At 35.5% G+C, this 12,845-nt stretch overlaps 1 protein-coding gene and 1 long non-coding RNA gene across 7 annotated transcripts; one reads left to right on the forward strand and one right to left on the reverse strand.

The window, feature by feature from the left end:
* The first annotated feature begins 2,996 nt into the window (after positions 1 to 2,996).
* On the forward strand, positions 2,997 to 6,668 carry LOC106312088 (probable methyltransferase PMT8). Of its 2 annotated transcripts, none has more exons than XM_013749472.1 (8): positions 2,997 to 3,153; positions 3,594 to 3,909; positions 3,985 to 4,149; positions 4,232 to 4,414; positions 4,732 to 5,326; positions 5,663 to 5,775; positions 5,871 to 6,091; positions 6,163 to 6,668. In XM_013749472.1, exons 2-8 carry the CDS (start codon positions 3,661 to 3,663, stop codon positions 6,500 to 6,502), a joined length of 1,866 nt encoding a protein of 621 aa, XP_013604926.1. In that variant the 5' UTR covers positions 2,997 to 3,153; positions 3,594 to 3,660; the 3' UTR covers positions 6,503 to 6,668. The 2 variants fall into 2 exon arrangements, with proteins under 2 accessions (XP_013604926.1, XP_013604925.1); XM_013749471.1 differs by having other exon boundaries at positions 2,998 to 3,148.
* A 3,437-nt stretch (positions 6,669 to 10,105) lies between these two features.
* LOC106309573 lies at positions 10,106 to 11,868 on the reverse strand. Of its 5 annotated transcripts, none has more exons than XR_001263594.1 (7): positions 11,636 to 11,868; positions 11,398 to 11,523; positions 11,201 to 11,312; positions 11,057 to 11,113; positions 10,764 to 10,900; positions 10,528 to 10,682; positions 10,106 to 10,448 (listed from the first exon to the last, which is right to left on the reverse strand). It is a non-coding gene; the product is annotated as an uncharacterized LOC106309573 (long non-coding RNA). The 5 variants fall into 5 exon arrangements; XR_001263595.1 differs by having other exon boundaries at positions 10,106 to 10,379; positions 10,499 to 10,682; XR_001263596.1 differs by having other exon boundaries at positions 10,106 to 10,379; positions 10,449 to 10,682.
* Between the last annotated feature and the right edge of the window lie 977 nt (positions 11,869 to 12,845).

Genomic DNA, 12,845 nt, shown 5'->3' on the forward strand with positions numbered 1-12,845 from the left:
CTTCTTTAAGAACTGCGTTCCAGGACTCCGCAATATTGGAATCCATTATGTTGTACCGAACACCACTGAAATGTGCGCGGGTCCAGTGCGTGAAACCTAGTAAGTAAGATGAAAACAAATATTACTATACTATTTCTGACCACGACATAGTATAGTTTACTATAATATATAAACATTATGACGGCCAACCTATATCCACAAGATATGCAGCACACCCAGGATGGACCTTCTGAATTTCAATAAACCTCTTGTTAAACTCAGAGATTGTAAACGCTCGAGCAGCAGCGCCCATCATTCCTGCAAGACGTTTGGATTTGAACCGAGCTTTTATGTTCCTCCATAGATGGACAGTGCACGCTGCATGATGTGCAGTCGGGTAAACCTGAAAAACCTTATGTTACAGGCCTATTCTATATACTATATACATAACGTATAGTAAACAAATTTTGGTAAATAACCTTTTTCAATCCCGTGTAAATGCTTCCATGGCGGTCTGATATAAAAACCACTTCTGCGGAATCCACGACAAAGGTGCTAAGCTTTTGGAGAAACCACTCCCATGCAGAATCATTTTCACTATCGACCACTCCAAAGGCAAGAGGGAATATTTGAAAATTTGCATCTTGGGCACATGCAGATAGTAGGCAACCTCCATATCGCCCTTTAAGACTTGTTCCGTCAATCATAATGACTTTCCGCATGTATTGGTACCCTGCAACTGATGCACCATACGCTATGAAGGCGTACTTAAACATGATACCACCAACATCCAACTCGGTGTTCTCCAGAATACAAATTGTTCCTGGGTTGGTTGTTTGAAGTAGACCCATATATGCAGGCAAGAGAGCGTAACTTCCAGCCATTGACCCGAGGGAACCTTCCATCGCAACTTCCCTGGCCCTCCATGCTTTCCAATATGACACGTTTACATGGTACTCATCAAGTAACATTTTCCTGATACCATCTGGAGTTGGACCTTTCTTAATGCCCACATAACGTGACTGCATCAGTTCACCAATAACTTGCGTTGTAGCGAGCCGGTGATAGTTCCTTCTTGCATCAACCGTACAACAATGCTTTAATGTTGCTTGGCGTATTTGGAAATTTCCTGACCCATCCAGCTTCACCGCATATACCCTCCAAGGACATTCTTCGGCAACACAAACGAGGACCATAAATTTTGGCGTTGATCTTCGGGTGCGGAAGTGAAATTTGCGGTTTATTGCATAAATTGCAATTTTAATTTTGCAATCACTCTTAGACTTGAAGACTCGTCCTACGAATATACCATCCCCTTCGTAGCGCACATCTTCTAACGCACCATCAACGCCTGCGAAATAAACACATAAGCCTATGTTAAGACTCATCAGACTTGATCAATCCTTGCATATCGTAGTGACCAAACTATTCCATATATAAGAAATAGTATAGTACGTACCATCTCGACCGATGCTATCAATGACGGGGGGAGCATCGCGACCAAACAGAGCTGGCTCACCCGTTATGTCGTTCAACATTTCAAATAATGCATCTTGGAATCGATTCCAAATGTTGTATTGCTCAACTGGGAGCTCTTGCGGTAGGGTTTCAGGCTCTGTCTCTTCAGATGAGACCCCGTGCTGTTCATTGTTCTCTTCAGGAACATGTGGGGGGAAAAGTTGTCGTCGTACGTTACGACTGCTCTCTTCGTGTTCCCATGCTGGGCTTCGTCGAGTAGCCCTCCCTGGGACCTCACAATCATCTTCATCACAATCTATGTCCCCTCTTTGGTCGACGGCTATACCCTTCCCCTTATTGGTGTCGCGCAGACGAGGACTTTGAAGACGTATTATTGAAGGTTCGCGTATTGTTATTCCGCCACGGTAATATGGAATAGTATTACCCGGTTCCTCTATAGTCATTGTTCCGACCGTTTCTTTTAGTGGGGGGCATGTGAGTGGGGTATCAGACATTGCGAAATCGTGCCATGCGTCCTCTGAATATGACCCTACGCCACCCTCTTCTATGGGATCCTCACAACCGCCTGGTGTCCCATGCTGATCGTCTCCGCCGTCAGGTTTTCCCTGTGTTCCGACAACATCTACAACTTGTGCTATGGAGACACACAAGTTGACCTCTTCAATTTTCCTCCGCATTTGAACGAATTGTTCAACTTCATAGTCATCGCTTATGAACTGAGGGGTTGAGCCATCTCCGTCGTCAATCTCAAGCCATGCGGGGTATTGATAAGATAATTTCACCGAAGTGTTTTTTGTTTCCATACCCACCCGTGTCTTCACCATGTCAACCAACTCCTCAAATGGGAGTCCAGATTTGAGTTGGATCCACATATGATCTGCTTCAAACTTCTGGTCAAATATCCAGCGACCATCGAGTTCGCGGACCCATTGACCCGTTAGAATGCGAACCTTGTCCTGTGGAAATATCTGTTGACGCGTAAAAGAAAAATATGTTAGATTCATACTTTTCTATTATTATTGTATGGAGTAGTACAGAAAGCTTCAAAACCATCCCCACCAGATCTAAGCTATTCTCACTTATATAAGCACACCAACATATACAACCCTACCCGATTCCCATCAGATCCATTTAATGCAAACTATGGTGAAAGTTATCGATTTACCTCAACTTCATTTGTTTCCGTATTAAGTGCTCCGTTGTCTGCATCTGCTGCCATGTTTCTGAAACTCTTCTATGCTGAACTTACAGAATAGAATATATGCCTTAAATGAAAAATATATGTGTTAATAGCCACACAAAGTTTTAAGCGGGAAACGTAGTTCAATTAATTACTGATGTAAGTGTTAGGTTACCGATTTGACTGAGCAGAGTAAATAGGTGTACATTTGTAGGGGTCAGTATGAACAGAATGCAAACAACTGTCTGAGCTACTCTCACGCATACGCGCTACCAAAGGAGAAAAGGGTCCAAAACTGCTCTAGCTTGTCACATCCGCACTGTCAGATTTTCCTTTGGTTAGTTTCTCAATTCTTCTCCCATTAGTGTTACTTCGCCAATTCACCCAAAAAGAAAACATATAGCCAGTGAAAAAGGCTAATATCATTCGCCTGTGAGATCTGAATCTATAAAGTTATTCGTCACTTCACTCACTCCCATTCTCGGATCTCTCGACTCTTCTTGTTCTTCTGTGAGTTTTTCCATTTTTTCCTTCTTTTTTTAACAATCAATGAATGTTTCAGTTTACCCGGAAATCGATACTTTCATTACCGAGAAAATGGAAACACTACTTACTACTCTGTACTCCCAGATCTACTAGTTCAGTTTAGTTCTAAAAGATTTAATCCTTTTTGTTTTGTCTGAGGAAGAACAAAACTTGTCGGTGGTTCCTCCAAAACTAAAGATTTATAAACACTACAGTTACTTGGTTTCCACTTAACTTTAGGTTCTGTTTCAAGATGCTAAGGTTTTGTTTTTGGCACAATAAAAACGGATCTGAATCTTCCATTCCAAGTCTGTTTTTTTATTCCATCCATTTATTGTTAACTTTGAAAATTTGTTGCCACTGACTATCTATATTACACTATCTCACACTTTTGACTGTGTTTAATTCTTCTCTTTATTTATTTATGCAGAGAAACTCACATAGTTAGCTAGAGGAAAGTTTTTGTTTAGGAATCTCTTTTGATTCTTTGGGTTTTGATGATGAGAGGGAGATCTGATGGAGGCCAAAAGAAGCGCCTCATTGCTTCCATCTGCGTGGTGGCTTTATTCCTCTGTTTCTTGTATATGTACTATGATTCCTCTAGCCAAGGTGCATCAGCATTGGAATATGGAAGATCATTGAGAAAACTCGGATCTTCTTATTTGGGTGGTGATGATGATGATACCAAACAGGATGGATCTGTGAGCAATGAAGAAGACAGTCTTGTTGTGGCAAAGAGCTTCCCTGTAAGTTGCTTTATCCAAACTCAAATGTAAACTTATGCTTAATGCAAAAGCTAACTTTGGTGTATACATGTTAAGGTTTGTGATGACAGACATTCAGAGATCATCCCTTGCTTAGATAGGAACTTCATCTACCAAATGAGGTTGAAGCTTGATCTATCTCTAATGGAACATTATGAACGTCACTGTCCTCCACCAGAAAGAAAGTTTAATTGTTTGATTCCTCCTCCATCTGGTTACAAGGTAGCTACATTTTTTGCTTTCTTCTTGCTTTTGATTTCACCACTTTCTGCTACCTTTGTCCTGATTGTTTTTGTTCTTTTAGGTTCCTATAAAGTGGCCTAAGAGCAGAGATGAAGTGTGGCAAGCAAACATACCTCACACTCACCTTGCTAAAGAGAAGTCTGACCAGAACTGGATGGTTGTCAAAGGCGATAAGATCAATTTTCCAGGTGGTGGCACTCATTTCCATTATGGAGCTGATAAGTACATTGCATCCATTGCCAATGTAAGCCTCTTTGCTTAATTTTTTCGTTAATGATAATATGCAATGTTCTAAAAATCGGTTATATCCAAAACGATTTTCTTAAAATCTGATATATGTGATTCAAGTCGGTTTAGACTGTGGTTTAGACTGTTTCGGTTGAAATTAGTCTATATCAATCTAAATATTTTAATCGGTCTAAATCCCTAAATCTGTTTAATTGGTTTGTTTGTGTATCTAATTTTTAAAATTCATCAAAAAAAATTTTATAACTTGACATTAAAAAAAACTAAAATATTTAATATAAAAATGTGTTTCTATTGGCTTCTTGTGACTTGCAGATGCTTAACTTTTCTAACGATGTATTAAACGACCAAGGGAGATTAAGAACGGTTCTTGATGTTGGATGTGGAGTTGCTAGTTTCGGAGCTTACCTCCTCTCATCTGACATAATCGCAATGTCATTAGCGCCTAACGACGTTCACCAGAACCAAATCCAGTTTGCATTAGAGAGAGGCATCCCTGCTTACCTCGGCGTTTTAGGCACCAAGAGACTTCCTTACCCGAGCAGATCATTCGAGCTAGCTCACTGCTCTCGGTGTAGGATCGACTGGCTTCAAAGAGACGGCATCCTTCTTCTCGAGCTGGACCGAGTGCTAAGACCTGGAGGCTATTTCGCTTATTCCTCTCCCGAAGCTTACGCGCAAGACGAAGATAGTTTGAGGATATGGAAGGAGATGAGTACCCTTGTTGAAAGAATGTGTTGGAGAATCGCTGCTAAAAGAAACCAAACTGTTGTTTGGCAGAAACCTTTGAGTAATGACTGTTACTTGGAGAGAGAGGCTGGGACACAGCCTCCTCTTTGTCGCTCGGATGCTGATCCTGATGCTGTTTATGGTGTGTCAATGGAAGCTTGCATCACTCCTTACTCCAAGCGTAAGTACATTAGTTTTTTGAGACATACTTAGTATTAAATTTGGAATTGTCTTATATCTCTATGCACCAGTAAAAAGTCTAGCATTCATTAGGCCGGTACACCAGAAATTTTACTTTTTCTAGGATAAATATGTATTCTAAAGAATAAAAAAAGAAATCGGGGTTTGAGGATATTATAAATATGGGTCCAAAGGGTTATTTCGTTCGCATAATAATTTACAAACTCTAAATGGGTATCTGAGCGTTTTGGTTTCTTTGCTTTCTTTGAGTTTGATTTGCGTTTGTTCACAACACTTAGTTCCCATTTTCTCTAATTTGTTTCTTTGTTAAATACAGATGACCATAAAACCAAGGGAAGTGGGTTAGCTCCTTGGCCAGCTAGGATGACTTCTCCTCCTCCTCGTCTTGCAGATTTTGGTTACTCAACACATATGTTTGAGAAAGACACGGTACGAGTGGTTTTTTTACTCTGAAAAAGATTATAGAACACACACACAAAAAGAGTTTAAGCATATTGTTTTGTTTATCTTCTTTTTGTTTGCAGGAGCTTTGGAAACAGCAAGTGGACAGTTACTGGAACCTAATGTCGTCAAAAATAAAAGCAAACACTGTGAGGAACATAATGGACATGAAAGCTCACATGGGTTCTTTCGCAGCTGCTCTTAAAGACAAAGATGTATGGGTTATGAACGTTGTCTCTCCCTACGGTCCCAACACTCTTAAACTCATCTACGACCGCGGTTTAATCGGGACAAATCATAACTGGTACAAACCTCATAGTCGTTAACTTTTTAACAATAATAGTTCACGTTTTCACCATTCCTCTTTATTGTTAGGTGTGAGGCTTTCTCTACGTACCCGCGAACATACGATCTATTGCACGCATGGACTGTTTTTTCAGACATTAAAAGCAAAGGATGCAGTGTGGAGGATCTATTACTTGAGATGGATAGGATTCTTAGACCTACAGGATTCATCATCATCAGGGATAAGGAGAGCATAGTTGAATCGATCAAGAAGTATATGAAGGCTCTGCATTGGGAGGTTGTGGCATTGGAGAAGGTAACTACAGGTTCAGAACTTGACCAAGACAATGAAGATGGTGAGAACAATGTGGTTTTTATTGTTCGGAAGAAACTTTGGCTCACCAGTGAAAGCCTTAGGGACAATGAGTGATCAAATGAAAAGCAGAAGGAGAAAAAGAAAAGAAATTGTTTTATTCCCACAAGTTCTTATATAGTTTTATTTTGATTTTTGTAGTTGATTTGTACCTCATAAGCAATATTATATAAATACTAAAATTAATCATTGTTTTTTTTAAAAAAAATTCTCTTTGGATGTTTCTATTGATTTTAAGTCTTTCAGAGTTCCAGTCTTTAGATTATGTTAGATAAAAACTAGATGTATAAGTCGTTATACTTGGTCAATCTCTATCTTTTTCGCTGAATCATCATGTGCAAAAGTTGGAAAGAATTTATACCTTGTTAATATTTTCCTACTCCACATAGAAGACCAGGAACATATAATTCATTTTTGTTAATATTTTCCAAAATAACTGATTACGATTTTACTAAAAGAAATATTATACGGAGGAGCAATTAAGAAATGTATTTCCTGAAAATTTACAATACACAAACAAAAATAAATTTAAAATTCCCAAAACTGCTGGATTCATTGCCAACAAATAATTTACCTCCCATTAATATCCTTCCCAAAATGAAAACATTTATTACTCCAAAATTTTAACTAGCATTGAACACACCATACCTACTCAGTTTTACTTAAAATGGTGATATATGATAATTAGACATATCTATATACTTAAAATTTTAATTTACTTGTGATCTAGGTTATTATTTTTTGTATGATTTTGTGGTTTGTATTTTAGGTTTGCATTTTCAAAAAATGTATAAGAAAAAAGATCATATAATATCACATAAATAGTATCAGAAAAATAAATAATATCAATTTGAAACATTTATTAAATAAATGATACAAAATATTTGTTTGTATGAGGAAAACTTTGAGGATGTGAGTATGATTCATATTCCTCAGAGTCGGAATGGTCAGACGGATTCGCTAGCGAGAGAAGCAAGAATCAGAAGTTATATTTTCTCCAATATAGATCAGATCTGGACAAACGGAAGTGCTCTTCGGAGAATCGGCTTGTTTGCCCACAACTTGAGCTATTAAATGAACAGCTAACCAAAAAAAAATACACCAAATAATATAATAAACATTGATTTTCTATTTTAATTACTAAATATACAATATATATATATATATATTTTTTAAAAAAAATAAACTATCAATTCTATAAATTAATAAAATATTATATTTCTAACATTATTAATTTATAGAATTTTTACTGACATACTTTTGCCTTCAGCATGCATCTACAAATATAATTGTTAATAGTCTTTTTAGAGATTACTTTCTTCGTGTTGTTATTGCTTACATTTTGCTTGTGTTAAAAAGGTCTTCTTCATGTTCAATTATCAACCACTATGATAATCTTTGGGTCCTGACCGACTCGAGCAAAATAACTAATATAACATTAACCATAACATGTTCATGTCTTTTGCTATACATATTCATTAAGATGGTTTAATACATAAATGCTAAGATTCAATTCGATTGCAAGGGATGAAGGAAGATACAGTACAAAGAATATGTACAATAATTATATATATATATACTTGGTCGGCCCGTCGGCGGGATGAAAATTAACAAATAATTTAAATAGTTAGAATTAATATTTAATATAAATTGTTATTATTTAAAAATATGTATATTAGTTAATTTTGTACATCTTATTGTATTTGAAGACTAAATAAATCATGTTATCTGAAAATTAGTTATGATTTTTTTAAAATAAATAAAACAGTCCAATATGGACACAAGATGAACATTATATAATAGTTGCCAAAAAAAAAAGATGAACATTATATAATAATTTACTTATCAAAAAAACATTACATATGAAATATCAAATCGAGAAAAAGCATATATTTTGTAAATAATTAACGTTAATATATTTGTATTCTTTTTCTTTTATATTTATTTTTGTTTTGTAGTACTGTTTTCCTAGTATTTTATTAGGTTTTCTTTTCTTAAACTATACTTGCATTAAGAACATGGAAACTATCACCAAACTTCTATGAGATTAGAAACAGATAAAATAAAGTATAAAAAAACCAACCTGACCAGGTGAGATCTTGATCTAGAGAGTAGGCATATCTTGTTCTCGTTTTCTCTACCATATGAGTTTCTTGGGTCCATTTGTTGTCTTTTAATCATCTCCACATTTTACATTTTTGTAATTTCTCCTTTTCTGAACTATCGCTATAACAATAGTTTCAAAAAAAAAAACTATCGCTACAATAACAGTTCAGGAAATCATTAAATCAATATTTGATTTTCCATTTAGAAATGATATTTACATATCTTGTTTATCTTTACCTTTTTCACTATGGAGTATGTACGTAGCTTTTTCCAGTATCTAAAGAGGGAAAACTTATAAATCGATCAACAGAGTACAAAAATTCATGAAAAAAAATTATTTGAGAATGAAGAGTTTGTGTGTGTTTTTAGTTTCACAAACCTGAACTTTAATCTTCATCCTCCAATTTTGCAGTAGGATCCACCTATCAGTCCATAGCATATATTGTTTTTCTTCTGCTTATTTAGTTGAAAAAGTATATTTTGAAGACTATTGTTGTGCCACTACTTGATGAGAAACTATTTTGATCTGCATCTAAAACTGTAGTACGATCATTAGAAGCTTTAGATTAATAAGGTTAGAAATTGAAAATTCAGAGAGAATCAATGGAGTTGTTGCAAAAGAAAAAATAACTTACAATTTCTAAATGAGGAAGAGATGAATTTAAAACTATGGCAACGTGAGTGGGTTTCAGAGAGAGATAATGGGTGTAGTGTGAGAAGTATTAGGGATTTTATTTTGTAAAGAAAAGAAATTAATAGAAGCAGTTGATAAAAGATACGTTATTTGATTTAAACGTTTAATTTCAATTTTTTTTTTGCATTTTTCTTTTTTTAAAATTTAAATTAATTTCCATATGGCAGTATCTGATTCGTCTGGTGACTTGTGATTTAGTATATAAGGTTCATAGATTTGTAGATTAATGTGATTACCATATTTTGTGTTTTTCAGTGCAAAACTATTGTTGAAAAAGAAGTGTTTACTTCACAAAGAATCTGAAACATTCATTTATTTGTTTTTGTAATGAATATTCTTTTTTGCTATATTAGCTGATTTGTCATATGCATGTTAGTTAGTAGATTTGTTATCTCTGAAGTTTTATATGGATTAACACTATTTTTTACCAAACCTTGTAATTGTACATTTTGAATTAGTAAAAAATGGCAGATGATGAATAAATTATTTAAAATTTTAAAAAGTATTAGAAAAAAAGTAGAATATTTTCTTTTATCTGGATTGGTTTTTATATCAGAGATATTGTTTTTTATTCGTCAGATAAAAAAAATTATACCTAAAGCTCCTATTAATAAAAATATAGGATTTAACGCAAGAATTTTTTTTTTTTTGTAGCACAAAATGCCTAAAACCAATTTTCCCTTTATGAAAGCACATGAAAAATATGTGGATTGAACTTATAATTCTTAATTTCTTAATCTAGGAATATAAATTAGAATAATTGAGTATCACTATTTTTTATTAAATCTCTTTGCTATGGATACAAATGGTTATAAAACAAACTTAGTCGAAGTTATGTTAGGCTCAAAATCAAAGGGGAATAGAGGCAATGAAAGGTTACATAGTGACATTGATGGAAACTTCGAATCATAGGAATCCACACTTCTACGTGGACAAAACCTAACCTATTGGTTCATCCATTTCCCACCATGTTTATAATAAGGTGGAGATACTGTTCAATCTTAAAGTTGTATCCAATTAAATGACAACAAATGCAGGGATAATAAAAGAGGTCATGCAAATATATCAAGTGAAAAGAAAAGCCGGGTTGGATGGTTACTATACAGACCAGTGGGGATCCCGAGTACTTTAGAGCTGCAGTCAAATCCTTCGAAAATTAGATCTCTTGTACGCATGATCAATTATTAAAAGTGTTCTCTATACCTGCAAATGCAAACGTTCAGAAGTCTTTCATTGAGATGAACAAAGCTTACCATGGAAAATCTCGTGAGTGTCTCCTTACAGTCTCGAAACCAAGGAAGACCCCATTTTCTGGTTAAAGTCGAGAAGAGAATTTGATGACTTCGTCTGCAGATGTATACATATGAGTTTTTTTAAGGAAAAGAGCGCACATCAGTCACTTTGGTCGCAGTAGCTTCCCCAGCCAAAACACCAGGCCTGCCAATTGTACACAACCAAAAAGACGTAAGTGAAACAGTAGTATCCTTGGTGACATGTACTGATAAAAAGCAACGTCACCCAAAAAGTGGAACTAGCCTTTTTGCGACCCACAGCGAGTTGATCGGCATTGTTCTTTTTCTTGTCCATTCGCTTCATTCTTTTCTTGTTCCCACAAGAACACTTCGTGCATCACCACCATGTCCAAGAATTCAAACCTGTTTGTGAGTGGGAGGAAGACATTCAATAAAGAAGATGACCAAGGTGAGAACTGAGTAAAAAATTTAACAGCAGCTACACCATGCCTAGTATTCAAAAAATAAGAAAATAGCTTCCAGTGGTAAATGCATATGTTTACAATATCAAATCTTTACCTTTTAACATAGCATAGACTTCATGATTACTCTCCATGTTGTTTCTTGTCTGCTCAGCTGCCAATAAAAAATATAAAAATCATGTTGTGAACGGTTAAGTACATGACTGCATAACTTTTCATATATAGTTTTAGTTAATGAGACCTTGCCTAGTATCACTTGAGACGACGCATCACATGCATATCAGGTAAGTTAATTGGCGGCTTCAATCACGCGACCACTCTCCTCCATAGCTCGGCCAAGTATCGAACCTTCACTGATACCGAGCAGTAGATCGATTCATGAATTGAAAATCAGAGAATAACAGAAAAACTGGTTATAAAAGAAAGAGAAGGCCTTACCAATGACCTCACGCTTGGGTCCCATCCCGAAGCTCAGGTATCCAAAGCTACGTTCTCTTTCAAATACTGCCTCAATCAACTACACGTCAGTTGGGGAACATCACTTGAACGGTGTAGGAGCAGCGTCTGGACTTCAAATCAGAAAGGAGAATCGATGAGTTAGCCATTTCAAAGAAAGTAGTTAAGCTTTGGCGTTTTGAAGGATTGAGATGATGATGTTCAAGGGAAGGATGCTAACCTTTACATAGGTGTAGATACACAGACTTTCAGGGGGTAAACTCGCATTCAATGTCAGATCGTGAGTTAAGAAGAGGGTAAAGGCGATTGATCTAACTCTGAGCGTTTCAGTAGATTAGAAGAGAATATAGAGCGACGGGAGAGAAGAGAATACCTGGCCACTCGATCGTTTTCGTTTCAGACGAACGGAAGAAATGTTTTGGTATCGAAGACGAAACCCTAGAAACATTGTTCGGCTCATAAAAAATTGGGCTTTCAATAATGGGCTCCACTCTATAATAAAATGCAGTGTCGGCTTCCAGAGACCACGAATTGATGACGTGTCATCTGACGGGACCCTCTAAAAGTGATTCAAAATGTATTTTATATATAAATTTTTTTTTTTTATAGAAAATATTTTTTTCTAAAAAAATGTTAATAAAGTCAATGCATGGATGTAAATTTATATGAAAATCATTTAAGAAATATTTTATGGAAAATAAAATTTATATTATTGATCGAATTAATATTTTTGGCTTTTAAACAATTTCTTAAAAACGAATTTGTTTGCTAATGAACTGATCCTATTTTTAAAATATTTTAGGTCAAAAAATTATTTGTCGCATAAAAACCTAACATGTAGGCCGAAGAATCTCATGTCTACTATTTGGTTACAAAGAAACTATGTCAATTCGATGTTATATAATGATTTAACAATTTAAAAGTTAATTATGGTTATGAGAAGTTTACGTTCACGTGTCAATCCTATTTGTAATACCCATCTTCATGGAAAAGAATTATTTCTAAATAAATAATTCTAGTAATTTATTTTGGGAATTTATTACGAGTTAGTAATTTATTTTTCAAAAATAAATTTTTCTCAAGACATAAATATTAAGCTAAAGTTGAGGAGCTATCGAGGCATTAAAAGTAAGCCAGTTGCTTAATTGGATAATTAAGTAATCTTTTAAGGAGTAAGGTGACCAATGAGAAAAGAGTTTTGGTTACCAAGTTGGATTATTTAATTATCCTTAAAGAAAAGGGATACGTGGCTAAAAGAGAAAGGGAGAAGAGTGATTCATATTCAGTTGTGCTGTGTCATTACCACGTGCTCATCTTGGAGTAGAGACAAAATAGAGATGGTGGTTACCTGGGAAAATTATAGAGAGAGCAATTAGCTTAATCATTATAATAAAACATGGCCAGGGAGGAGTGTGACATTTGTCACTACC

The sequence above is a fragment of the Brassica oleracea genome, chromosome C8 (genome assembly GCF_000695525.1).
Source record: "Brassica oleracea var. oleracea cultivar TO1000 chromosome C8, BOL, whole genome shotgun sequence".
In the NCBI taxonomy this organism is placed as follows: Eukaryota; Viridiplantae; Streptophyta; class Magnoliopsida; order Brassicales; family Brassicaceae; genus Brassica; species Brassica oleracea.

Excerpts from the sequence above, each read along its gene's own strand:
- LOC106312088 (XM_013749472.1), top strand. The coding sequence starts at position 3,661 with ATGATGAGAGGGAGATCTGATGGAGGCCAAAAGAAGCGCCTCATTGCT. Across the intron at positions 3,910-3,984 it reads TTGTGGCAAAGAGCTTCCCT|GTTTGTGATGACAGACATTC; the intron begins GTAAGTTGCTTT and ends ATACATGTTAAG. Across the intron at positions 4,150-4,231 it reads CTCCTCCATCTGGTTACAAG|GTTCCTATAAAGTGGCCTAA; the intron begins GTAGCTACATTT and ends TTGTTCTTTTAG.